At 49.0% G+C, this 26,999-nt stretch overlaps 2 protein-coding genes across 24 annotated transcripts in view; both read left to right on the plus strand.

Annotated features, from left to right (window-relative positions):
* C2CD5 (C2 calcium dependent domain containing 5) overlaps positions 1 to 1,784 on the plus strand; it is a 58,236-nt gene extending 56,452 nt beyond the window's left edge. For all 23 annotated transcript variants that reach the window (XM_058023174.1, XM_058023178.1, XM_058023180.1 and 20 more), the window contains one exon: positions 379 to 1,784. In XM_058023174.1, coding sequence (XP_057879157.1) covers positions 379 to 510 — 132 coding nt within the window. In that variant the 3' untranslated portion in view covers positions 511 to 1,784. The remainder of the gene's footprint in view (positions 1 to 378) is intronic.
* Positions 1,785 to 12,923: 11,139 nt separating this feature from the next.
* ST8SIA1 (ST8 alpha-N-acetyl-neuraminide alpha-2,8-sialyltransferase 1) overlaps positions 12,924 to 26,999 on the plus strand; it is a 95,684-nt gene continuing 81,608 nt past the window's right edge. The window contains exon 1 of the mRNA XM_058022099.1: positions 12,924 to 13,177. Within this exon, the coding sequence (XP_057878082.1) occupies positions 12,933 to 13,177 (245 nt within the window). The 5' untranslated portion in view covers positions 12,924 to 12,932. The remainder of the gene's footprint in view (positions 13,178 to 26,999) is intronic.

The raw sequence follows: 26,999 nt of genomic DNA on the forward strand, positions 1-26,999 counted from the left end.
AGCACACAAGGGAGCACATAGAAAAGGAGCTGGCACAGGTTCCCTCAGCAATGAATTGCAGTAATTTGTCCTGCTCTGGATCCGTGTTGATTTTTCTGTGCAGGTGCATTAGCAGCTGTAAGCGAGCACAGCCGGTGCCTGTTGGGTGCCTGTTGGGTGCCCGTGGCTGTTGGGTGCCCGTGGCAGGTTGTTGTTGGGTGCCTGTGGCTGTTGGGCGTTGGGTGCCTCTGGCAGGTTGTTGTTGGCTGCTGCCCATGGCAGGTTGGTGCCTGTGGCGGGTTGTTGTTGGGTGCCCATGGCAGGTTGGTGCCCGTGGCAGGCTGGCGCTGGGTGACTGTGGCTGTTGGGCGTTGGGTGACTCTGTGCTGTCCTGTGCAGGCGCAGTGTCTGATCAATGTCAGCGGCGACGCCGTCATCTTCGTGCGCGAGTCGGAGCTGGAGGCGCTGCCCGTGCCGGCTCCTGCGGCCGCGGCCCAGCCCGCGGGCTCTGCCGGGGACGTCACCACGTGAGGGCTCAGCGCTGCCCCGTGCCCTGCCCGGCACCGAGGCCGCTCACAATGGGGAATCGCTGCGTTTGCATCTTCAAAGTCAGTGTCTGTCCGTGGATTCGCAGCCCGACCCCAGGACAGTCACTCTTTTTGTTGTCGTATGACTGAGGGGAGTCAGAGCAGGAGCTGGCAGCTGAGCTCTGCTCCTTTATTCCTCTTCTGGCCTCTGTGAAACCAGGCAGCACGTGAAGCGCTCACAGGAGAACGTGGATTACAACAGCAGGCATCTCATGGAACTGTGGAAGGAAGGATTCTGTTCCTTTTTGAGCTGTTCGGTGGGACCATGCTGAGTTGTCATTTGGAACCATATCTGAGTGTGAGTGTTGTCTGTCTGTCTGTCTCAGGTCAGGGTGGGAGGGAGGTGCCTGAGAAGGCTGGGCTGGAAACCTTTGATGAACAAGCGAGAGATTTGTGTGCAGGCCAAGGAAACGTGGGCTGGACTCTGGAATTCCTTTACATCATAGAGTGTGGAGAGAAAAAGCAGTACCAAAAAGTTACAGCTTGAATTTCTGCTCATTGAAAGTATGTTTTCTTACATTGTTGTTGTTTTTATATTTGGGAGCTGGGGGCTGTTGTTTGTTTCTTTAATTGTTTTTTAAAAGCTGCCAGACCACAATGCTGTGATCCTGGGCATCCCTGTGGTGGGACAAAAAAACCCCAGAACACAACCAAGAGTTCAGAGTGTGTCTGGTGCTAACACAAGAGGTTCCCTTCAGTATTGACAAAGCAGATCTTTTCGTTATTTAAGACTTTGAGAAAGAATTGTCCTAAGGTTCATTTTCCTGAGGCAGGATCTGTTTCAAGGATGACACAAACAGTCCCCCAAAAATCAGTTGTGCAGAGGTTATCCTGCAGCCTCTTCCTGTTTGAGTGCCTGGCTAATTGGAGATTGATTTATGTGTCTGACACTGGTTCCACTGGGGTCTTTTTGTTCTTTTCCAGTGCTGTAGCTGGGAAATAAGGGTACTGCACAGACAGGAAATTTGTCATTTCCAGTAAAAGTCTGAAAGGTGATGATAGTCTATTGTAAAAAAAAACCAACAGAAAACCATTGATTTGAAGATGCATTCTTGCTTAATTCTGACAACATTGTACATGGAACTTGAACAAAGATGTAAACTTGAATGTAAATATTCTGTTTAGAGTTGAAATTAAGCAATGGCATGATAATTTGTTAAAACTAATTATTTCATTGTAAATGAGCATGAAGATCATTCTTGCACAATAAATATCTTTATAAAATTCGCTGTCTTAATGTATGTGCATGAGGTAGGTGTGTAAGCTGGATGTACAAAAGGTGTCCCAGCCCCATTCCCCTCAGAGGAATCTGTTCTGTACAGCATGTTACAGCCTGGGCTGCAAAGAGAGCCTACAGGAAAGGTGGGAGGGACTGTTCACCAAGGGCAATGGCTTCACACTGACGGGAGGGGGTTTGGGTGGGACATTGGGAAGGAATTCCTGCCTGTGAGGGTGGGCAGGCCCTGGCACAGGGGCCCAGAGCAGCTGTGGCTGCCCCTGGATCCCTGCAAGGGTTTCAGTGAGGTTGGATGGGCTCAGAACAACCTGGGACAGTGAGGGTGTCCACTCCCAACATGCACCAACAACCTCCTCAGCACCTCCCCTCTCCTCCCAACAGGTGAACTTTTAAATCTGTTCCAACCCAACCCATTCAACGATCTGAGATTCTGATAGCTCGGGGGTTTGTTATCCTTTGTGTTTGAAGTGTGTGGATTTGGCCCTTTGCAGAACACATCGCTGACACAGTTAAATCATCTTGCTAAATTCTGTAGCTGTTGCAACCAAAGCTGCCCTGAATTAATTTGCCAGTAAATAGTTGCAGCTCTTGATTGTTTTGCGAGGCAAATCTTGTTTCTCTTTGAAGCTAATGGCAGAATGTGAGTAACTTCAAAAGGTCTTGGAGTGGCACAAAAAGTCGTGTGCAGCATGAGCATTGAGCATGAAGTATCTGCAGGAGCACACTGCAGTAGCTGGCTTTGATTCTTTCCCTTCTGAGGGGTGCTGGTTGCTTCTCTGCCATCTTTTCTGTTCTGGCTGTGAAAATGTCACAGCTTCCTCTAGTGGGTTTCTGCGGACACAGAGGAGCTTTCTTATCTAGAAATTTTAATTCTTCTCCAATTATTACTCCACAAGTGACTGATTCAGTTTTTAACTGAGTCACAAAATTGTTACTTCTACTTTCTTTGTCAGTTGTGCAATGACAAAGGAAAAATCCTAACCTCCACCAGATGGACATTGCTTTTTACAGTCTGACATTATTTTAATAATGTAATTAGTGTGGCATCAAATTCAATGAAGTTGTTGTTTACTTCCCTGGAAGAAAGGTTAGTTATGATTTGTCTTAACTCATCATAGACTTTAGACTTCAAAAAATGCAAGCAGGCCCCTCTGAAATAAAAGGGGTCTGTGCTCCAGCAATTAAATCAGAGTCCAAACTAAATGGGAATGTGAAAATAGCCTCGACAGAAATCTGCTCAGATCCCAGCACAAGCAATAAGTCAAATTTCACCTGGTTGATTTTCCCTGATATTGTGCAATAAAACAGCTACATTGTCTCATTGAATTTAAAGAAGCACACAGAGTTTCTGCAGTTACAGAGGTGTGTGGGGCAAGCAGCTGATCTCTCAGGCACCCTGGCTGTACTTTGGAGACAAATCTGACATGAAAGGATGCCCAGGCCATCAGGAGGTGTGAGCCTGGAGCCGGGAGTGATGAATGGCTCGGGTGGGTTTCGCAGGGATCTGTTTGGTATCAGCAGCTGCTCTGGGGCAGGCTCCAGCAGGGTTCCATGAATTCCCTGCAGCGCATTCTATTGCACAGCCCAGCGGCTCCAGGGGCCTCCTGGGCGGGTGGGTGAGTGTGGGGAGCTGCCAGGGAGATCGGGGCTGGCTCGGGGCAGGACTGAGAGCACAGCCCAGCGAACACCAGGGCAGGAGCCACAGCAGCAGCAGAGCAGCAGCACACGGACCCGCTGAGGGAGCAGGAGCTGCCCTCACAAATATCCAGGTCTGGGTAAAAAGGACAGTGCAGCTGGCGCGTGGCTTCAGTGCCTTGTTTGGTTAGGAGTTGGTCAGGATGAACAGTGCCACAGTTCTGCAAGAGCTTTGAGGAAATCAGAATAAATATTTTGGGAGCAAGTTAAAAGGTACTTAAAAAGGAAAAGAGTTTGGTTTTTGTTCTTCCTCTATGCAGTCCTTGCCCGTGGAGTAACACGGGGAGCAGTTTTTCCCTCTGCCTGCCCAGGTTCCATCTGGGATGGGGCACTCTGGTTCTCAGCTGCTGGCTGCCCTTAAACCAAGCACTGCCTGATGATGCTGCTGGGAGGGAAAAATGCACACTCCGATGACAACCACAGATATTTTTGGCTGGCTAGACACAGATCTAATTCATATGATTTGCTTGAATGGTATAATTATGATATTAATTTTCATCATGTTTCCTAAATACAAATGCAAGTGCAGAAACAGAAAACTGAATTGGCAGCCAATGAAATGCAGTGAACACACAGGAAATATCTCAGACTAAAGTAATTTGCAGATTATGAGAATAGGTGGGAGTGAAGCAGCAAGAGAAAAGGAAAGTATGCTATATGGAGATGACAAGAAATCAAATCAAATTAAATTTTACTTCTATGCATTTTACCAGCTATGCTTACTTTTCCCATAAGAAAATCTCATACTATATTAGCCCTGACTACCTTAATGACAGGGAATTCAAATATTTTTTGACTGCTCTCTGGAATCATGTCCAAAATAATTCCTCAGTTGCTAAAATGAGGGGACTGAAGGCACCTGAAGCCTCAGAATAGCCAGAATTAGTGAAAAAATGCAGCCATGCAGAGAATAGAAGTATGTATCGCTGGAAACCAGGGCACAGAACTGGAGACATTGGGAATCAAGCTCTGGTCGGACACAGAGGTAACACAGAAGCCAATAAAACAGTGAGTGGCTGATATAATGGTAACTATGTTATTTTTGGAATATTTAAAGTTATGTTTGGGTTCATTTCTATCCTATGAGAAAGTAGAGTTAAGTGAATTAAGACATTGCTGTACAGTGCTGAAGTGCTCTTCAGTTAACAATCAGGGGAAAGAAAATCTGAACAGACACACTGAAAATCAGCTTAACCTCTAAATGCTCCCCATTTTTTCCCCACATTGTGACCAATGTTTCAGTTCCCTGTGAAATTGGGTAATACACTTGGTTGAAGTTGGTCTAACAGATCCTTCCTTTATTAGAAGGGATGATGGGTAGTTAGCTCAGAAATGTCTTGCTGAATTTCTCTAGGTTAAATATGATCTTCCCATGGTTTTGTAACAGTATTTTAGAGCTACTGAATCGTTTGAGTTGGGAGTGTTTAACCCCTCTGGAAATCTGACACCTGAGGGCATTTCATGTTGAATAACCACAAAGTGAATCACTGGAATTAGGCTTGGATTATTTTGAACTCATCACCCAAAAATCTGGAGACGCTGTTTGGACACAGTGACTGAAAACCCAAGGGAAACTGCTCCTGCAATCTGTGTCATGCAGGACAAAAACCAGGTTTTGAATTAATGTAGATGGCACCCAAGGCAGAGCAGCACAAGGATATAGCTAAATCTGGAATTTTGCCTGAGTGTAGCCCTGATCCCTGCTCCAAAGCCAGCAATCTCAAATGCTCTGAGCCCAGTGACAGAACACCCTCTGTTCCACCAGCATCACTGGCAGAGTGACCCAGCTGTCCTTCCACATTCACCTCCTCAGCCTCCATGAGCAAACTTATCCTTGTAAAGCTACAGACAGATGCAACAAAGCTGCCAGATTTCCATCTGAGCAGTTATCTGCTGATTCAACATTTGCAGTTTGGAAAATCTGCGGAAGGAGAAGAAAGGCAAGATGTTTGATGTTTGTAGTTACTGTAAGTGCAGCACACAGCATTGTTTGCTCCAGGAAAGGCTCTCAGAGCAGCAGAGTTTCTCTGTCCTCCAGGTCTCAGCTGTGGGACGTGTTTTGACAGCTCCATCCACGGTGTGGAACTCCACGTGGGCAGAGCTGTGTTTTCTGGTTGCTGCTGAGGAGAGCCTTTCCAGTTTGCCACAAACCCCAGGCACGTGAGCACGTTCCTGCTGAAACACCTCCTTACACTGCCACTCACTGCCAAGGGAGGGAAGCTGATCCTCGCTGGCACAGCTGGGCACTGTCACCCTCTGGAAATGCTGCCTGCTCCCGGCGGGACACCCCATGCCAGCTCCAGCCTCCCGTCCCACAGCTGTGGCACAGCTGGCACTGGGAGCACACCGAGGCTCCCTCACCCCCTGCCCTGCCCAGCCCTGGGTGTGGGCACTGAGCCCTCCAACCCTGCTGTGCCCTGACCCAGCCTGCAGATCCACAGGGAATGATTGCATCTCCATTTCCTCTCTGAAGGCAGACATGGATATCCCTTTCTGGAGATTTCTTTTCCCTCAATTTGTGATGACAGTGACTAAAACAATAGCTTTTGCCACAATTTACAGCTTTCCATGCCCTGACAGGAAGGAGCTCAGTGGTTTCATGTAGTTTGGTTGAGTGGCCTACATCCCAAAGCTGTCTCAAGGCACTTCACTATGCTTTTTTCCCAGCATTTTTTTTCATGTCTGAATCTTCAGGTCTGCAAAAGTCATCGTGCTATGCAAGTAAGGGCTTTATTTTAATAACTGATTTTTGAATGGCACTCAATAATGTGTTATCTCAATTCAGACTGGTTATTTTACACAGCAATGTGTATTTTGATCCCTCCAGTTCAGCAGAAATCATGTTAATGATGGCAGAATTACACCTACCAGATGACTGATTATTTGCACATCAAAGATTTTGTTCTTTGCTCAATTGCTGATACACTGGCAATTTTCTGTTACCCTCTCCAAAGGTTATTCTTTGTGCAACACTGCTAAAATACTGTAAACTTATGATGTCATATTCCCCACGAAGTGACCAGGCAGTTTGAAAAGTATGCTGAGTCTCCAGGTAAAAGGGCTTTGTTGATATTTATCTTCCCAAGCAGTTTATGCTATCTCTTAGGCTCTCTCCCACCAGCTGGGTGAACTAATGACTTGTGAAACCTCCTGTCCTGCCTGGCACGCCTGGCAGTGTGACATTTTGTGAGACAAAGCCATCCATCTCCCGGGTCTCCTCTCATTTCCCTGCCTCTCAAATGGTTTACAGGACTCCTCTCAAAACAGAGGCAAAGCAGAGCCCCTCAGATCTCTCCAAAGGGATTCACATGTGAGCGAGCACCTTGAGATAAATGGGAATGGCGAAGCTCCCCGGCTGGAGATGTCCGTGTGTCTGCAGTCCGGGCTGGGATCGCGGTATCTGGCAGCCTGTGCTGTGCTCCGGGAGGCACAGCGCGGCTCAGGCTCAGCAGAGCGATGTGCAGGCTGCTCCCCGGCTGCTTTCCTGGGGTTTTAGCCGCGGTGTCGCTGCCGTGTCTGTGCAATAACCGCAGATCCCTGTAGGAGGCTGCTTTCCCTTGGAAACCACACTCGGGCCCGGGTACCTCCCTCCTCCCTCCCTTGCAGTTTGTATTGTCACCCAGCGTGAAAAACAATACTCAGCTGTTTTCAGTTTCATTCAGTTCCGTTCAGTTTTCAGCTGTCCTTCAATGGACAATGTCTGTGTAGAGTCTTGCTTCCATCTTAATTGTATTTGTGAAGACACAGAATACATTCTCACTATTGTTTGCCCATTAACCAAACTTTAAATTTTCTGCCTGGGTCCCAATGAAGTGATGTGCCTAAATTTGGAGTCATAAAAAAAATCATGATGATCTTGAAGCACTTCACTAAGTGTCAGAACTAAGGATAATTTGTGATAAGAAGAGAAGATACAGCAACAACGTTAACAAGCTTTTTGCTCTCTTCTGCTTTTCTTCTACCCACTTCATCCTGGTCTAGAGGGACTACTCATTGTGAGACCAAATTTATGATGTTCCTCTCTACATCAGACACAACCTTCTCACAAACGGGATTCTTAACCAACACTGAGAGGTGAAGGATGGCTTCCTGACAGCAACTGCTCAAATTGAAACCTCAGCAAATGTCAGACTGAGGTCAGGGTCTGTGAGCTCCTAAGGAAAAGGAACTGCACTTACAAGGGAAGAGCCTGTGTGCTTCAGAGATGTGTTTGCAGTCTCTGTGCAGGTGCATGTTCCATTGTGCCTTTTATGTGCATTGTATTGCCTTCACAAATTGTGCATTGTACCACAGGACCTTCCAGCCACAATCTTTGGCATGTCAGTTCTAATGCACAAAGTCAGAGAATAGTTTGGGCTGGAAGAGCCTAAAGGATCATCCAGTTCCACCATCCCAGGTGCTCAGAGCCCATCCAGCCTGGCCTGGAACTTCTAGGGATGCTGCTCTGGGCAGCCCGTGCCAGCGCCTGCCCACCCTCACAGGGAAGGATTTCTTCTGTAAACCTAACCCAATTCTGCCCCTGTTTGAGTCTGAACCCGTTCCCCCTTCTCCCACCACTGCGGCTCCTGATCAAAGTGCCTCTCAGCTTCCTCTTCAGCCTTTTCAGATGCAGGAAGGCTGCCATGAGGTGTTGATGCAACCTCCTGTTCTCTAGGCGGAACAGAACTGGATTGGTACTCCCCCAGCAAGTCCCTTACCCTTCTGAGGAGCTGTTTCTGTGAGTAATCTCATTATTGCAGCACAGCTCCCTCCTGCTAACAGTGAGCACAAACCCATGGAGCTGCACAGGCAGGAATTTCACCCAGAATTTCCCTGTGCTTGCTTGTCTTCACCTTACTGGTGCTCCTGCCCACCCACATCCTACATGGGCACTTTCACCTGCATTAAAACTTGCTAAAGAGGCATCCTGAAGCCAGAGCTGTGGAACAGAAGTCTGGGTGTTATGCCTTACTTCAATAATGTACAGCAGTGATGGAAAGGTTGTGAAAATTGCCTGTGTAGAAACACATAAAATTCCATTTTATGAGAAAGCCTTCTTTCCATGCAGAACCAAAAGCAAAGTACCTGTGGCTAATGCCTTGACACATTCCTTGTCATTACTCCTGCATGTTTTCACTCATTCTCGTTCCGCCTTTTTACCAGGCAGCATCACTGTTGGCAGAAAAAGGTGTTTTGAAAGTCCTTTCCATGCTCTCGTAGAAGAGGTTCTGAGTTTTAGAGAATGAGCTCTGTCTTTCATCAGTAAATGTTTTCCCCCATTTTGTGCTTCACTCTTGTGCATTCTGACTCCTGTGTGCAGCTGGAAGGGTGACTGCAGATGCTGTCACAGCAATGGCACTGTCACAGCATGACAGCTGGGGGGAAAACGTGGCAAAACTGGTCATGTTTTCTCAGAGGACTGGTACAACTGGTACAAGCCAGGTAAAAACTGATCAGCCTCTGGACACCAGGACTTTGCAGGAATTCATTTGATATCATAGTTGCAATTCTCCCCTTTCACAGGACTATATATAAACTGTCTGTCAAATCAGGGGCTTAAAATGCTTTATCAGTGAGAACATACATTTGTGAGTGTTTTCAACAGAGCTGCTGAGTCACTTCTGATAGGGAGAGGCACAGTGGGATTTTGCCACAGCTGTGCACCCATTCACACAGTTGAGTGTTTGTGCTGCTCTTACGGAGTGAGATTCAGGTGCCACCTTCAGATCTGTGTGAGCAGGAGGAGTTCAGAGAAATCAGCCTGTTCATAGGTGACACCACCCCAAAGCTGTCCTACAATGACAGTTCAGGCAGCGATGATTTCTGATTAATTTTGTGTTGTACATTGGGTAAAAAACCCCTGTACCAGAGGAGCACTGGTTATTTGTGGCAGTGGGAAATAAGGGCTGGGGTTCCACAGAGAGCTTACTTTGGTTTCAGCTTCATTTTCCCCTGAAAAATAACATCCAAATTTCACACAGACTCTACTAACACAGCGTGAAATCCTTGCAGAACAGAGGGCACAGCACAGAGCAAGGGATTTTAGCCAGGTGGTAATGGATGCATTGGGAAGGTACTGGGTCTGCCAGGAACAGGGCACGGTGACATTCTCATCACTAAAAGGAAGCCATCCCCTGAAAACTGATTGCAGTGCAACTCCCCTGCTAAATTCTGCAGAGCAGAAAGTGTGTGGGATGCTGCAGTGGAGGGAAATTCCCTGTTATTCCGGGAGCGAGAGAGCTGAGGGAGTGCAAAGACGAGGTACAGGGGATGCCTGTGGGAGTGCACGATGCCTCGAAGGAAAGCAGGCAAAGCTGCATCTTCTGGAGGATGCAGTTCTGATCCTCGCCAGGGCTCTGGGCCGGGAGCGAGGGCAGGAAGGAAACCTGGATTCTGTGGCTGGAAAGGCGATGGCAGAGCAGTGCCAGCTCCACCCGCAGGGCAGCGGAGGAGCGCGGCAGGGAACGCAGGGGATGCTGCTGCTGCTGCCGCTGGTGCGATTTGGGGTGAACCGGGAAATCCTCCTCAGCACGGCGCTTTCCTTCCCACCGAGAACAGCCGCGCCGTGTCACCCGAGCGTTTAAAAGGCGTTTATTCCATGCTGCCACTCTGCTGCTTCTTAAAGGCACCTCTCAGAACAACTTTTTTTTATCTTTTTTTTTTTCTTTTTTTTTTTTTTTTTCTGTTGTGGACAGGCCTGCCCAGGATTACCTGGCCCTTCTGGCTGGGCTCTTACTTGGAACCAAGTGACGGACATGAGCTTAAACTCACCGTCAATCTCACTAAAATGGAGTTCAAAAGAGTGCAATCTTGCCTGAATATCAACTTTCCGCTTCAGTTTAAAGGTGTGGATTGTTGATCACGGCTTCTCTGTATCTCCTCAACAGCTGCAGAGTGTCACTGCAGTGTTTCAGGCTGTTTGCTTGTAAACAGGGCAGGAAACGCTCAGGGATGTCTCACAGGATCACCAATAAAAGATATCCCAAAGTCTTGTGTATATTGGGTGTACTTTAACTTAATTCATTTGCACGCTGAAAGAATAAGTCATTCCTGCTTCCTCTTGCTCTTTTCCACTTTCTCAAGCAGCACAGAGCCTCCAGTCTGTCTCCTCTCAACCAAAGGTGAGCAAACAGTCAGGATCTAATCTGGGATACAGTTCTGTTCACCTTATTTTCAATCACTTTTTCTGTTTTACTTTTAATGGCTCCAGCTCACTATGTTTTGAATTAGTCTCCAGAGACTGAATGGTTCTGTTTGTTTTTAACAGACATGACTGAACAGATTCTGGTTTATTCTGCTGTTTGTAAATAATTTGCTCACCAAAATGAAAATATTTACCTGGTTCTAAATATTTTTTCCTAGAGGCTAACCAAAATGCCTTGCTCAGTTTCTTTTCCCATTTTTTATCATTAGAGAACACCTATAACACTCCAGAAACTGTAGCATGTCAAATATGAATGAAAACAATATTTCTTCTGCAATTACACATTTCTGGCATTTTGATGTTCATCAGACATTATGAAGTGTTCTGTTTGTCAGTGTGTGTTTCTGCACAGCAACACCCTGTGAATGAGAATGTTATTCCTTCTCTCAAGCACTGAAAGTGCATTGAGATGTCCAGGTTTATTTTTGCACTGAGAACTCAGCATGTTGGGATCTCTACCTGAAAACACTGTCGAAACACCCAGCTGGTATTTATGGTATTGTACAGCTGCCTTAGAGCCAGGAGATATCAAACTAACCGTATCAAGCTTTCTTTGTGATTTCCTTCCTTCACCCCATCACCCCCTAACTCCCTAAATTACTGCTCAGCCCTGAAAGCTGCCCCAGAACAGCCACGGCCCCGTGTGCTGAGGGCCTGGAGAGCACTGGCTGCTCACTCGGGGTCCGTGGCAGGCCGCAGCGTTCCCCAGGGGTCTGCAAGGTGTGGCTGACATGGTGAGCCCAGATGGATCTGCCTTTCGTGCAGGGACTAGAGTGGCTCTGAAGGCGGGATCTGCCACCGAGACCCTGAGAGGAGCTGAGCGTGCCTCCCATGTTTCAGCCTGATTATCAGAGAGGTGCTTTCTGTGGCTGGGGTGGCTCTGCTGGCATGAAACCATGGCACTGGGATTTAGGAGGGCTGTGCAGGGGCCCCCTCACCCTGGTATGCGGAGGGATTCCCAGAGGGAAGCCTGAGCTGGGCACTGCCACAGCTGTGCAGGGTCACGCTGCTGCTCCTCGGTTTGTGGGTGGCTTCCCTGCCACCTCTCCCTCTCTCTGAGCACGGCAGCACAGCCCCAGAGTGCTGGGGCACCACCAGCCCCTCACCGCGCTCCCCTCACAGACCCAACCGCCCCAGTGGGCAGAAAACCAGAGAATATCCCCAACTGGAAGAAACCCAAAAGGATCATCGAAATCCTGCTCCTGCACAGGACAGCCCCAAGAACCCACCGTGTGCCCGAGAGCGCTGTCCAAACGCTTCTTGAGCTGTGTCGGGTTTGATCCCAGGAGCACATCCCGGGGAGCCTCTTGCAGGGCCCAGCTCCCTCTGGGTGGTGACACAGACAGGGACACAGCTCCGTGCCCTTCCCTCGGCTCCTTCAGGGGCACCGCGGGGAAGAGAGCGGTGCTTGTCCCTGTGCTTCCCCTCACAGGGAGCTGCGAGGTGTCCTCCAGCCCCCCCAGCTCCAGGCTGCCGAGAGCCAGCGCCCTCAGCGCTCCGTGCAGGGCCGCTGAGGGACGGGCGCTGAGGGACGGGCTCGCTCTGCCCATGGCTCTGCCGTGCCCCGCTTTGCTCCGTCCTCCCGCAGCCCCTGAACCCGCGGATATTTCTGTGGCATGTCCTTCGTGCGGGACACGCTCTGAGCGGGCGGGGATCGCGGCCCGGGGCTCTCGGCTGGGCCCGAGGCCGGTCCGGGGGGCTCCCGGCGGGGGAGGGAGGCCGGGCCGAAGCGGGCGGGGGTCGGTGCCGCCGGGGCGCCTTGGAGAAGCTGCGGCCTCTACCGGGGAAGGGAGCCAGGCGCCGGCAGGGAAGGAGAGGGAGGGAGAGCAGCCGGTGGGACCGAGCCGAGGCCGGAGCGGAGCTGCCGCGTTCCCCCCTCGCTCGGTGCCCGCGGCGGGGCGGGGCGGGCGTGGCGCCGAGCGGAGCCCGCAGCACCGAGGTCTCCGCTCCCTCCCTCCCCCGGCGGAAATTTACCGGGTCGGTGCTCAGCGAGGGGCTCGGCAGGAGGCGGAGGGAGGGCGGGGAGCGGCGGAGCATCATCTGGCGGGGAACGCGAGGGACCAAATGACTGTGAGCAAGGGCGGCAGCCGCCACCGCCGCCGAGAGAGCAGCGAGCCGCAGCGGCAGCAGCAGCCCCGCTCCCCCGCGGCGATGGCGGCGGGCGGCGGCGGGGCTGAGCGGAGCTGAGCCGGGCCGAGCCGCGCCGCGCCGGGCCGGGCCCCCGCCCGCGGCCCCGCATGGCGCGGGCCTGATGTCGGAGCGCGGCCCGGAGCCGCGGCGGCGCTGCGGGAGCAGGAGGAGGATGGCGGGGCTGCCGTGGAAGTGGCCGCGCACCCGCCTGCCCGTGGGCGCCAGCGCCCTGGGCATCTTCGTGCTCTGCTGGCTCTACGTGTTCCCGGTGTACCGGCTGCCCGACGAGAAGGAGATCGTGCAGGGCGTGCTGCTGCAGCAGGGCAAGGCGTGGAGGAGGAACCAGACCGCGGTCGCCCTGTTCAGGTACCGCCGTGCGCGGCCCAAGGGCAGCGGGGACGGGCAGCGGGGGCCGCCAGCCGCGCCCGGAGCCCGCCCGGCCCCGCCGAGCCCCAAACTTTATTTCTTCTGCCCCGACCCTTTGTTCTGTCACGGCGGGCGGGCAGGGCCCCTTCTGCCCCGCAGAACTTTTTTGGGGTGGCTCCGCTGGCTGCGGGGGGGAAGGGGCTCGGCGCGGGGATGGAGGCTCGTCCCCGCAGGGATGCGCTGCCCGCGGGGTGAGGGCTCCGAGGCTGCGGCGGCGCCCGAACAATGGGATGCGTCTGTTGGCGGATATCTGAGGCACCGAACAAAGCTCCGGGGCTGCCAACAAAGCCCGGGGCTGCCCGGAGAGAGCCCGGCCCGTGCGGCTCCCGGGATGTGCAGGGAATGATGTATGTGCAGAGAACTCGTGATGCTCAGGGGTGTCTGTGCAGAGAACTCGGCATGTGCAGGGATGTCTGTGCAGAGAGCCCGTGCGGCTCCCGGGATGCTCAGGGATGGATGTCTGTGCACACAGCCCGGGATGCTCAGGGATGGATGTATGTTTTTGCCGGGAACCCGGGATGCTCAGGGATGGATGTTTTTGCGCACAGCCCGGGATGCTCAGGGAAGGTTTCCGTGGATGTGTATCCGAGCAGCCTCGGGAGGCTCGGCGCTGCTCCTGGGCTCTGTGCGGTTTGTTACAGAAGCCACGTGAAAAGGCACCTTGTCTCTCTCCTCTCTGCTCCTGACGTGGCTGGGAAATGGCGATAATCCCTGGGGCTCGTTTCGCCTTTTGCCCAGCTGCACACGAGAGGGGGAAGCTGCAGCCGAGCTGCCCCCGCCGCCAGCCGAGGAAACACAGCGTGTCCCTGCGCTGGGCAGGAATCTTTAATCACTCTCCGTTAAACGCGGCTGCAGTGGAGACCTGCATCCCCTCAAAAATTCCTCACATGTTTGAGTACAATACAGGCAATTGGAAGAGAGGCAGATCTCCCTCCCTTTCCCGGAGGGAAGCTGGGTTTTTGTCCCTGTAGCAAGTAGCAAAGTATAGATGAGAGTGAGTGGTAATCCGAATGCCTCCAGAAATATCCTCTTCAGTAAAATGAATCAGATCCAAAATCAAGGGACTTATTTTCCTTTTTAAAAATATTTTTGTTTGTTTTTAAGTGGCATACAGTTTTATTTTAAGTTCTTCAGATTTTCTGAATGTATTTACCTTTGTCAGGAACTGGAGCTGATATTAATATCAAGCTTTATATCTTGCCTGCTGGGATAACAGAATCCTAGCAGTTCTTGAAATGCACATGTGTTGGGTAGCCCCCAGAGCCTGGAGGAAGCCTGAGCAGTGGTGGGTGATGAGCAGGAATGTGCTGATACTGTCTCATTAGGCAGGCCTGGAAGAAGTCCTCCCTTTAATGCAGAGGTAGCAATAAGGTCCAGGTCCAGGATCCCTCTCCTGAAGCACTTAACTAACACGAGAAGCTACATTGATCTTCTTGACTATTAGTTAATCTTGATCCTGTGCACCAAATTCCCCCATTTCTGGGGGTAGATGAATCCAGCTTTATAAAAAACTGCCCCATAGGTTATGTAGGAAAGAGTTTGGTCTGTTAGTTGTCATGTTAGTAAACAAAATGTTTGTAAAGTGGCAGTGCTGCTGCAGCTCCAGTTTACAGAACAGTTTCAGATCATTTCCACCACATGGTTTAGTAAGAAACTCTGTGTGGCTTACCAGCTATTCCACTTGCCCACATGTTTTTCTACTCTCCAAGCACAGTGATTATCTCACAGATGCTATTGAGGAGAGTCTCATGCAGTAAAAGGAGCTGTTGTTTCTTGTCTGAGCCTCTTGATGAGTTCTTACAGCGCTAAATACAATGAACTTTAAATCAACCTGCTTTAAAAGTAGTTTTAGAGAGAAATTGTGTGCTGGAGATGTGTAGTGAGTATAGTAAACTGTATTATTCCAACACTTGTGGATTGGAACTCTATTTTTGCTGCTTTAATTTGCTTCTCTTCATGATGGAGGGTTTTGAAGCCCATGTCAGGCAAGCTGCTGTATATTTGAGGTTTACAGAAACTCTTTGCTCTGCTCCTGCTGTCCCTAACCAAGCCAGCTGTAAAAACTCCAAATTTAACTTTCTGCTGGAAAATTCCAGAGAATGTCAGTCTCTGTTGGAATGGGAAAGGAGGGATAGAGCTTCACAGAAAACCTGCATGTGAACTTTCAAGTAATATGGCTTTCCATAATAGTCTAATATTAAGTATTCTTTAATGTATTATTAATAAAGTATTATTGAAGAACAGTGTTAATTGCTGTTCTCCCTAGCCTTTCTGCTACATTCTGGTTAACAGGCAATTTTGGTTTCACTCAGTTTGAAGCATAAATTGGAATTAATCTGGGATAAGAATCCAGTTCTGCTTTGTGTAACAGAGTGGCACTTGTGGCGTAGTGTAGCCAGGCTCTTTCTGCACAGAGCAAACACCTGCTGGGTTTGGGACTTTCTCCTCCCCGAGACTCACTGACTCCCCTTGCTGAAGTGGATCTTGGCTAATTGATTTGATGAAATCATATTTTTCAAGCCTCAGAAAGACTATTCCCCTTCGCCTTCTGTACCAAGGACAACTTCACTGAGTGACTTGGCAAGTTCAGCCAAACCACTGGGGTAATTTGGGGTGGTTTGGGTTGAACCCTGGCAGCTGAGTGCTGCTTTAAGAAGGGCCAAGCTCTTACCTAAAGTCCTTTGCTGTCAGTTGGGAGCAGCCAAAGGCCCCTCAGTCCCCACTGCTGCTTCCTTCTCCTCTCTGCAGAGCCAGAAACCTTCAGGAAAGAGGTGGCCCCTTATGCAGGACCCCAGACTGGCCTGGTTCTCCTGGAATGATTCAGTGGGGGTTTTGTGTTTGAATGCATTTCCAGAACTGCTTTTCACATATAAATACCTGCATGATTAGCCATGGATGCCTTTCAATTTCGAGAGGTTGAGGGTAGTCATACAGTGAAAGCATCTCCTGTCTGACAAATGCTGAGTATTCTGTCAGTCAGATGGTAAAACTGCTCAGTTTTGAGCTGCAAAGTGGTCAAAAGAGGAGTAAGGCCATCATTGGAGCCACTAATAGCTACTGTGTCTAATGTGCCTCTAGTATAATGGCTTGTCATCCTCTGAGGTGGTTAATGTTATTGAGCCCTAATTGTTTTTACAGATTGTTTAAGGGTTTTTTAGTGCCTAGTGCTGCTGGGATTATTTAGGCAAAATGTTTTTACTTGTTGTCTGTTATTTGCAGAAGTAAATTGCATGCAGTAATACCTTTAGGATGATTCTGTTTAAAATACTGCAATTCATTAAAGGCAGACCTGGATCTTTTTATCTGCCTGACAAGCTCCATAGAGCCAGGAATCCCAAGCACAGCACTGCTCATCCTGGATTCATGAGCAGAGGGATGCAATTCCAGGTCACTCCCCCATGGCTGAGTCAGCAAGGTTTCCTTATTCAGATGGGTTTTTCCTTCTCTTTTTATGGCAGCACTGCAAATTACACGAGTCTGGGGATTCTCACTGGCTATTTCCAGGCAAATCTGAGATTAAGCTTTGTATTGCTCGGGCTATCTTTAGATGAGAGTTTGGGCTTCTTAAACAGCTCCACTGGATACAGATTTATCCCTGCTTTCCCTGGATGCATATGAAGGACAGAGCTAGGAACAGACCTGGGAGGTGCTGGATTTGGTTAGTTCTGCCTCTGTGCCCTGAAACTCATGGACATGCCCACGTGTTGAGCCAAATCCAGTTCATTTTTCTGTCCTTGGTGCTGCTTCCTGGCTGTGTTTTCATCAACATTTTACTTGATGATGTTGTTGTTGCTGTAGTATTTGCTTCACTAGTGGTAAATGGAGTATTTGCAATTTGTGTTTCCAGCTGAGATGAATTATTTTGGTGGAGAGGTACAGTTTTGGAGAGCAGGTTAAAGGTGAGAGGAAAGAAATGTTCTTACTGCATGTTACTATTTGGAGGCTGTGATGAGGAAAGCAAGCTGTAGAGAGGCTTGGCTCCATATCTTCAAAGTGGATCCCTGAATGACATGAAAACAATGAGGAATAGTGATCTGAGTTAGCTCACAGTGTCTTTGCAGAGGAGAGCTGTGCTGGCAAGATAGGAACTGATTTAAATTCCCGAGTTCCAGCAGCTCCTGCTGTCTCCTTCCTTGACCCTAAGCAGCATTCTCTTGCAGGCTGTGGTTGTGAGTGCTGATGAAACAGGCTGCTGGGGTCCCTGGTGTCCTGCACCGTGCTGGATTGCTGCTTTCCCCCGGACCGTACAAACCCCGGTGTGCCGTAGGCATGGGGGGCTGTGGCAGCTCCCTGGGGCTCCTTTGCTGTCAGCTGGAGCAGCCAGAGGCCCGGCCAGGCTGTGGGCACTGTGCTGGAATGCAGTTACCCGGCTGGGCCCCCAAGGCTGCTCCGTGCACGCCAGCACCGTGCGTGTGTGGATGCGCCCGTTTAGAGTTCCCCTTCCTCTGCTGTGCGTGGCCACGAGTCACCCACGCAACGGAGCAGCGAGGGATCTGTTCCTTTCTTTGTCATTTCCATCCTCAGGGCAGCCAAGAGTGGTGCTGCCATTTGATGTGTGTTCAGTGGCATGTATGAAAATTCCTATTTTTGAGGCTAGTTGCTGGTAGGTAGATGCATGGAAAATGAATTGCCTTTCACCCTTTAGAATTGGTCTTTGCCCAGTGTGGATGAACCTCACTGAAATGAGGAAGTTGTTTGGACTGCACTCTTCTGTTGTTCTGGTTTTCTGACCACCAAAAAAATACTTAAATTTTAAATCCTTGGGCATATGTTAATCTTTTTCTGTATGCTGCATGGGGTTCTCAGAATGCAAGGAAATTGCTCCTGATGCCAAATCATTTTAACACAGCTGCGCACAGTTGCATTCAGACTGAAGCACATTAATCCAAGCTGAGTGGTGTTTGTAAACCTCAGTGTGGATTCAGCTTTTGTCATGCCACAGTTTTTACATACAGATACCAGAGGTTCTTCTCCCAGGTCTGGGAATTTCACCTGATTAGATAAGCAGCAGATGGGGTGGGACAAGGCACTGATAAGTCCCTGGACCCTGGCAAAGCATTTTTTCTGTGAAGTGTTTGCTACAGAAGCTCTGAGCTTCCTGGAGAAGCTGTGCCCACTGCCTTGACCTTAGTGGTATTTGAAATTTTTAACAAGGTGAATTATATTGTGGAGAATTAAATCCCAGCTTTCAGCAGGGCTTTGGAGGTCACTTTCCCGCTGCTCCATTCAGGATAAAGGTGAAAGTTATGAAATGAGATTGTTATACAATATTTTATGGCTAGCAGAATGGTGTGGGCTTTTTGTTGTTATTGCATTACATCAACAGACTTTTATTTTGACTTTTGTTCCATTTGCTGGAAAATGCCCTCCTTAATTTCTTGGTTTGGAGATGTTCTTTTCAAATGGAGATGTGGCTACAGTGAGGCTTTTAGAGCTGCTGGGAACAGCTGAATAGAAATGGTTAACATTTTTAATGTCTTTCATGTTTGCTGAAAGCATCCTGAACATTTCCTGAAAAACCATTGTGTTTATACTTTTCCCTCTATTTTCCCCTGCTCCTGTTCTTCACTCAATTCCCATTCTTGAGCTGCTTGAGGCCCTCCTCAGCTTCAAGGGCAGCCCCAGACTATTGGAGTGGCACCTTTTATAATTAATGTCCAATTAACGTTCACAGCAGTGATACAGAGAACTCTGTGAAATTATTTACTCCTCTCTCCGTCCCCATCTGAGCTATCAGTACCCTTGTCCTGAGTCCTGCAGCTCCCACTGCTCATCAGGGCATCTGTTGTTTTGCATCCTTGATGTTCCAGCAGTTGGCTGTCAGGCTTTCCAGGTAAATTCCAGACTCTGCCTTCCCCTATCAGCAAGACAAAGGCTTTGCTTATCAGCTTGCCTCTGCTCCGAGGAAGCACCACCAGCTCTCATTTAATAGTTGCTATATAGGTCTCCTGTACTTTAAGGAGTGCTGGGAAAACATCATCAGCTATTTTCCTTGCTTTCTGGTGGGAAAAACTTGCTCTGCGTATTTCTGGAATGCCAGGAGTGGCCGTTGCTGTAATAGGGAAATAACAGGTTTGTATTTCCTGTCAGAGATGGAAGACAAACAAACAAGACATATTTTATTTTCTCCAGTGAAAAGATTTTAGTGGTTTCCTATGTGGTCCACCTTGGCCAAATGTCAGTTCTGGGAATTCTGTTCCATCTGCCTCAGTGTCTGGAGGTTCCCTTGTTGTGCTGGTGCTGAACAAGGTTTGGAGGTTCCCTTGTTCTGGTGGTGTCCCAGGGCAGGGCGAGGAGGGACCCTCTGCTCTGGGCAGTGCTCAGAAATCCAGGAGAGTTGAGGACACCAGTCCAAAAGGCTGAAATACACGGTGAGTGGTGATGCTGAACCCAAAGCTCTCTGCCTTTCTCGTGAGGCAGTCAGATTTAGGTCTAATGGCAAATGGGATGGGGACTATTGGGGTTACTCATCTGGGCTTCACTGCCCCTGCTTTGAGCTGCTGGGACACTGGGCTTTGGTTCCCATGGACTTCTGTACAGCAAAGGAAGTGGAGTTATAAAGGGAATTAAGGAACTATGTGCATGGCATGGTTATCTCTTGTAACTCAACTTCAGGTCTAGGTCACCACTGGTGCTGGTTGGGAATTCTGTGAATAATCATCCTTGCCCAGAAGTTATTATTTTCACAATGCCATAAGGTTGCAGAGAGACATTCTGTGCTCAGAAGGATTTTCCTTGCAGGAACGTGTGCAGTGAGATCCCGGCTGTGCAGATGATGAATTTGGATGGATGGGGTGGGTTTCCCGTGTGTCAGTGCAGTTGTTAATGGGAAGGAATGTTTGTTGTAGGCGCAGAGTCAGTGGTGATTGGGGTGGGGCTGTGTCCATCATCCCCCACTGGCCCCAGCTGTGCCCACAGGCGAGCAGCACTGAGGGGCACAGAGGGCACGCAGGTGCAGGGCATCAGCAGCAGGGCACAAAGCCTGGGCCGGAGGGCGGTGCAGACCCTCGGAGCCTCCCTGGGTGCTGGTTGTGGCTGCCCTGCTGTGCCAAGGAAGGATTCCCTGGTAAGTGCCAGCCTGGGTGGCTGTCCCTGCAGGGTGCCCCAATAACTGAGCTCAGGGTTTGGTGGGTACAGCTCTCCCTGCTGCTACACCCTGGGGCACCAGCTCGCTGCTTGTGGTGTGGGAAATGCATTTGTTTCAGTATTTTTCTTCTTTCTATGACTTCCAGTGAAGCATTTATCTACTTCAGAGAGAATAGGAGAGCTCTGTATTGTGTAGCACTCACTAGGGATATTAATCTTGTTCCTGGATAGTAGCTCACAGTTGCTTACAGTACAAAGAATGAATTGCCAGCTACTGGTGAATTTCAGATTTGCTGCTGCACCTGTGAGCTCTGTCACAACTGAGCCTACAGTAGTGAGTGCTGCAGCCGACATTCCTGATTGGAATGCAGTCTATAGATTATCCCTGCTCCTTGAGGGTGATTTACTGCCATCCACTCAGGCAGCGTTCCCTTCTAATTTGTCTGAGTGAGGTTCAGACCCTGCAGTCTCCTGTGTTGTGTTATTCAGTACCTAATGGCAATGTAAAAAGCATGAGAATTAATTTCTCTAGGGTGTGGCTGTAACATGGGCTAGAAAGGAGATGCAATATTCATGAGGCAGGAGCAGAGGAATGCTGCTGGATCAGATGAAAATGGGAATGATGGAGTGAACACTCTGTATACAGCTTGTTTGGAGATTGATTTGAAAAATAATTGAAAAATTGATTTGAGATAAATATATACTGTTTTTCATTTTTATTTGCTCTTAGACTGTGTAACTTTTATGATAGAATTAAGAAATGGGTTGAGAAGCTTTGGTCTGTCTACCTGTCTGTAAAGCAGATAGCTCACCTGTAAGTTCTCAGAAGGTTTCTATATCTACCACAATTCACAGTTACCTGGAGAGGAGTTTAGGGTTTGTCACTGTGGTGGTCGGTATTTAGGGTTATGAGGAGGGCAGCTTTTGCCAAGGACCAGGATGCCAGCTGTTTTCAGGCCAGGGGATGCCCTGCAGAATTTCCCCTGGCTTGGGGATGCTCACTCCTCCCTCAGAGCAAAGGACGCTGAAGGATGTGAGCTGGGGGCACTCCGTGTAACCTGGAGAATGCCCACCCTTGTAAAGCTGTGCCAGCTCCTGCAGTCAGGACCCTGTGACAGTCCTGCTTTCATGGCGTGGAAATGAAACTGAATGTTCAGCCCTCATAACTGCAGGGAAGTGCTGGAAATGTGAATGGTGGCTTGGCCCCCAAAAGGCAAGTAAAAATCCAGTGTGGGTTGTTGTAACTCAGATGCCTCATTTCTGTGCTTAATCATCATTTAGGGGGCCTGACTCACAGTTTTTAAGTGCTAGGGATTGCCATAGTGAGAATTACATATCAGCCTATAATTAGATGTGTTTTTAATTAAGGAAGCTGCAACAGTGAAGGGAATAAGGAGAAACAAAACCAATCTGGGCATTCCTTCATAGGTCACATTATTGAGCGTTTTGTCTTGGCAGCCAGCAGGCATCCAGCACCAAGACACTTGCTGAGCCTTATGGACAAATGCTGGACCTCTCCAGGTTTGTGTGTGCCCAGCTGGATGAGGCAGTGAAAATGCACATGGGGTTGTTATCCTTCCTGTCCTGTTCCAGCCATTGCCTTCAGTGTATCCAGAAGGGAATGGCAGAGAGCTGTTGGAGCTTTCTGATCCACAAATGGCAACGACAGCAAGGAACTTAGCCTCTCAATAGAGAAATTGTGTGTTTTGATAGATCTGTTTGGACAACAGAACAAGTGGAAAACACTTATTTAATGTAGTTCAGTAGCTGCTAATGGGTCCAGCAGCTGAGAGCATGTTTATTTTTGCCTTGGGTCTTTGATGCTTTCTCTCATTTACAAACTGTTTCTCTCACAAACAAACTGTTTTGTGCTTCGCTTGTCTAACAGGCCATTGCTACTGAAAGTCTTGTACTAAGAGGGTTGAGTTTGTTGTTGTTCCCCACCTTATTTGTGGGAAAATGTTGCGTTGGTTTTACAAATTGAGCACAAATTCAGTTTTCTCATGTGCTGCAGAACAGCAGATCAGCATCAGGGAGAGAAGCAGAGTTCCCTCTGCAGTGTGGGGATGTGGGCTGCTGGGCTCTTCTGTGGCATGGCCAGTGTCTGTCCCTGAAATCAGGGCTCACCCTCGGTGAATTTGAGCTTTCTCAGCACTTTGGAGCTGAATCAGTTCGTTCCCAGAGCTTTCAGCTTTGTGGATTGGTTTCAGGTGGTGTCTGCAGTCTGCCTGGTGAGAATCTTACTCCTTTCCATTCAAGAGCAATCACTTGTTTTGCCTTAGAGAAATTAAAAAGAAACCCCAAAGTCTTGAGAAGTTGTTTCCACTCATGAATTGCTGCCTGTGTAGAGGTGTTTCTCAAAAACCTGGGTAACTGCTAGGAACAGACCAGCTTTAAGCCAGTTTAAGGAAGAAATAGCCAGGAATTGTCATTTCATTGTCACCTTTTTGGCTCTAAAGTGAATGGGCTAAATGTATTGCAGAGGAAGATCTCCCAAAACACTCTGGACAAGTGATTGAGCACCTAAACATGATTTTTAAAGTATTTTCAAACCGACTTTCAGGCAATATTCCTGTCTTAAGATGCCTCGTTGCAGGACTAAGTAGGTTGAATGATTTATTTAGTGGATTTTTACTTTTATCCTCATACTGAGTAGGTATCTTGGATAAATCTCCTGAAGGATGGTTAGGATTTTTGCTTGCTCTTTTTAGCAGCAGCTTTTAAATGTTAATTCTGTAAAAGACCATAAACCTTGAGAAAGTTACCTCCCAGTGGAAAGCACTCTGAGTGCTCTGGGCTTGTGCTATTCCTGAGCAAGCTGATGCACCTCCTCGGGAAGAGGGACACCTTTGGGGGGTTTCCCTGCTTTCCTGGTGCTGCCCGAGCCTGCTGGCCCCTGGGGACTTAGAGGTGACACCACCACAGGCATGCCAGCTCTGGAATAGCTCGTGCCCTGCTGTTCTGGAAAAGGATTGCTTTGGATCCTGTCCAGAGCCACCTCAGCTGTCACCAGCAGCTCTTCCCACTGAAAGAGTAATACATTCTATAAATAGTGCTGCAAATTGGGCCCTGGCTGTGTCCCAGATCCCTCGGCTTCTTCCATCCCTGGTGACAGGAGTGTGGGGTGGGAGGCAGCAGGTGCTGGGCAGGGGCACAGCTCTGCCAGCCCTGGCCTTGTCCTGGCTCTTGGCTGCTCTCTGGGCACAGCTCTGCCAGCTTTAGCCTTGCTCTCAGGGCAGGTGCCTTCCTTCACCCATTCTTATTTAGAAGCTGAATTTTCTCCTGGGAGAAGTGCCAGAGCTCTTCTGTCAGCTGGAAGGAAAGGATTGTGGAAGGGATGCTCCAGAAGCAAGGAAAATGCTCTTGGAGAAGCCTTGGGATGTTGGAAGATTGGTAGAGGGCCTAACACAGTAGAGACAAGGAGTTTGTGGCAGTGGGGACACTGAAGAAGAAGAAACACAAAGAGCAGAGAATAAAATAAAGAAACATTTATGTGAAGCAGAATAGCAGAGAAAGAGCATAGTTTGAAATTTGAGAACAAGTACGTGGCTAAATCAGAGCAGCAATCAAGTGAGGGGGAAACATTCAGTGAAGTGGACAATTTAAGGGCTGCTCTGTTGGTTAAGCAAGGTTACCCAAGGAGGTAACAATTAATTAGAACAGCGTGAGCTAAATGATAATTTCAGTGAGGAAGCTTGAGTGTCAGATGGAAGCAGATCACTTGAGTAAATGGAGGGTCCAGTTTCAATGGCCAGAGCTAGGAGAGAGGCTATGAAACCATAATAGCAGAGGGCATTTTCATGCCACAGCAGAGGAGAATCATTTTGCTCTAGAGATGACTGTGGAAGTGGTGAGCTTTGGAAGTGGAGTGATGAAATATGTGGAGTACAGCCCACTCACTGCAGCTATCTCTGGTACCTGTCCTACTTAGGAGCTGTGCTAGGGAAAATGTCCATATGGTTAGCAAAAAGACAGGAAAACAACATTTGCTGCTCTGTTTTTTTTCATTCTCTGATTGCATTTTGCCAACTAGGCAGGCTTGGCATCCAGTGAACTTTGTTTGCTGAGGGTTAGTTTGTCCTTGGGGCACCAGCAGCTCAGGCTGAGGGATGATGAGTTACAGCAGGCAATTCCTTGACTTCTGTCTCAAAGTGGGGCTGGTCGCTGTGGTTTTGGGGTGAGACTGGAGAACAAGGCACGCTTGGTTCTGGCTGGGTGCAGACACTGCATTTCTGATGGGGTGGCTCCTCACTGTGTGCTCCAGTGGGATCAGGGATGCTGCTGGCACTGCATGGGTACAAAATGTGTGTTCAGAGAGCTCCCAGCCTTCTGTTCTGGGGTTTTCAGCTACTGCAGAGCTCCTGGGCCACTCTGGGTTCCAGGCTTTGGGGCAGCTCTGGGGAGGTCAGGGCTGTGTGGGGCAGATGGGGAGCTGTGCAGGTCTGTGTGCCATGCCAGCCTGTCCCAGGGCAGGGACAGGGAGCTGTGCAGGTCTGTGTGCCATGCCAGCCTGTCCCAGGGCAGGGACAGGGAGCTGTGCAGGTCTGTGTGCCATGCCAGCCTGTCCCCAGTGCCCTGGCTGTGCAGGGACACTCTGGCTCTGGGTGCTGATGTCCTCTCTCTTCTGCCAGCACTTCCATTGTGTAGCTCCTGCTCCAAACGTGCCCACTCCCAGTGGTTTGGGAACCCTGGGGGCATCTGCAGATTTGTGAGAGGTGTGCGGCATAAATCTGCTGATAGTGGACTTTTATTGCAGTGCATGAAAACTCAGAAATGCCTTTAGCAGGACTAATTACTACATCAGGTCCTTTAAGTTTAGTTTCCTGTCTCTGTCAAGGCTAGGCACCAAATGCTGCAGGAAGGTCATGCAGTAAATGCATGGAGGAGTAGTATGATGTTCCAAATAAATCAATGTCTCAGGTTCTGAGCATTTTCAGACTTCATTCAGCCTTCACGAACTTAGTTCAACACCTCGTTGTTACTTACAACAACCTTCCAGGTTCTTGGAGCTTACATTAACAATCAATTCCTTCATTATGCTTAATTAAGGAAGTGCAGGTGTTCTTGGAATGGTTAGTTCATAAATATATTTGTCTTATTCTTAGATTGCTGCTTAATCACTTTAAAAAAATGTGTTTCTTCTTTGGCTCATACACCCTTTTTGTACTAATTTGCTTTTTTTATCTGGTTGATTTTTAGATGTTGACATTGTACCAGAAAACAAAATGTCACCATGCTGTTGAAAACTAAATAGCTCATCTTCAACCCTGTAGTAAACAGTTTAATTGCTGTGGAAACTGAATTATTGCTCTCTAAAATGGTTCAGTTGTTGCTTCTGAACTGATCCTTTTTTTTCACCTAAATAATTCACTGCATAAGTTTCTTGAAATGAGTAGCATCAACCAACTGGTCATGACTCAGTAGAGCTCTGTAACTTGTCATGCATGCTTGAGCTGCGAGGTGAATTTTCAAGAAGAGTTTGAGACCTTAGAAGGTGTCAGTTGGACAGCCCATCTGGAGGGTGCTCTCACATCAGCTTTGTCAGGCTGGGAGCTGAGGCTGTCAAAGGAAAAACCATGTTGGGTTGACTTGTGTGCAGTGCACATCCTGTAGGTGAGGGCGTGGGAGGCTGCTCATGCAGGTCAGGAGCTGACATTTATCTTCCTGATAGGGCACATTCTTATCTTTACTTGGCAGCAGGAAGGAAAACCAGAGGTTCAGTCAGGTCATTGTGGAACAAGCCCAGAGCTGCCCCAGGAAGCTGGGGACAGAGGGGTCAGATGGAGAGCATGTCCTGGGGCAGGGGGTTCCTGTTCCCAGCCCTGCTCCCACAGTGTTCCTGGAGGATTGAGCTTCCTCCAGTGCAGGTGACGAGTTCCAGATCAATCACTAAACTGGAGAGTCTGCCTCCTCCCTTCCTCACTGCCCTGGGCATCCTGAATGCAGTGCTCCGTGGGCCAGTGCTTTTATGGGTGCTATCTCCCCAGTCATGGCTCTCTGCTGGTGAGCAGTGTTTGAGCTGCCCTGACCCATCAATGCCAGCACCAAATCTGATCCCTGGCACACCCAGGGGCTGCCAGGATGCTCACAGCACTGTTAACTGTGACAGGATACAGCATGAAGGTGGGATACAATGTCATCTGATCCCCCAAAGAATTGCAGCTGGACCAATTGCTAAAGATTAGGAGCAGGCCTGATGTTAACAGGCCACAGCTGTAGCCAATAAGAACAGTGTTATGAAAGAGTGGGTTGGTGGGCTCTGGAGTCAGATGGCTGCTGCAAGGACCAGGAGCAGGCAGTGCTTTGAGGAGCTGCCTGCAGACACATCGAGGAGGTGTGAAACTCTGGTGATATGGACTCCGTGCGCCATAATGATAACAGAACTCACACTATGTAAGAGTTAACAACAGTTACCCTTCCTGAAGCTGTCAGGGACAGACATGCAAGTCTCCCAGTGGACCCAGTGTTTGTGATGCAGGGGTTTTCTGGAGTCTCTTAAAGGAGGTTTGTCCCCAGCACTGTGCCTCTTTCTCTGGGAATGGTGGATGTGGGTTCCTGGGTGAAAGCAAACTCAGGGTGGATGCACTAGCCTGGGAGACTGCCTGTGTGAGTTTTGTGTCTTGTTGGAAAGAGCTGGTTTAGAAATTCCTCCCTCAGATCTTTTCAGAGCCCTGTT

The sequence above is a fragment of the Melospiza georgiana genome, chromosome 4 (genome assembly GCF_028018845.1).
Source record: "Melospiza georgiana isolate bMelGeo1 chromosome 4, bMelGeo1.pri, whole genome shotgun sequence".
In the NCBI taxonomy this organism is placed as follows: domain Eukaryota; kingdom Metazoa; phylum Chordata; class Aves; order Passeriformes; family Passerellidae; genus Melospiza; species Melospiza georgiana.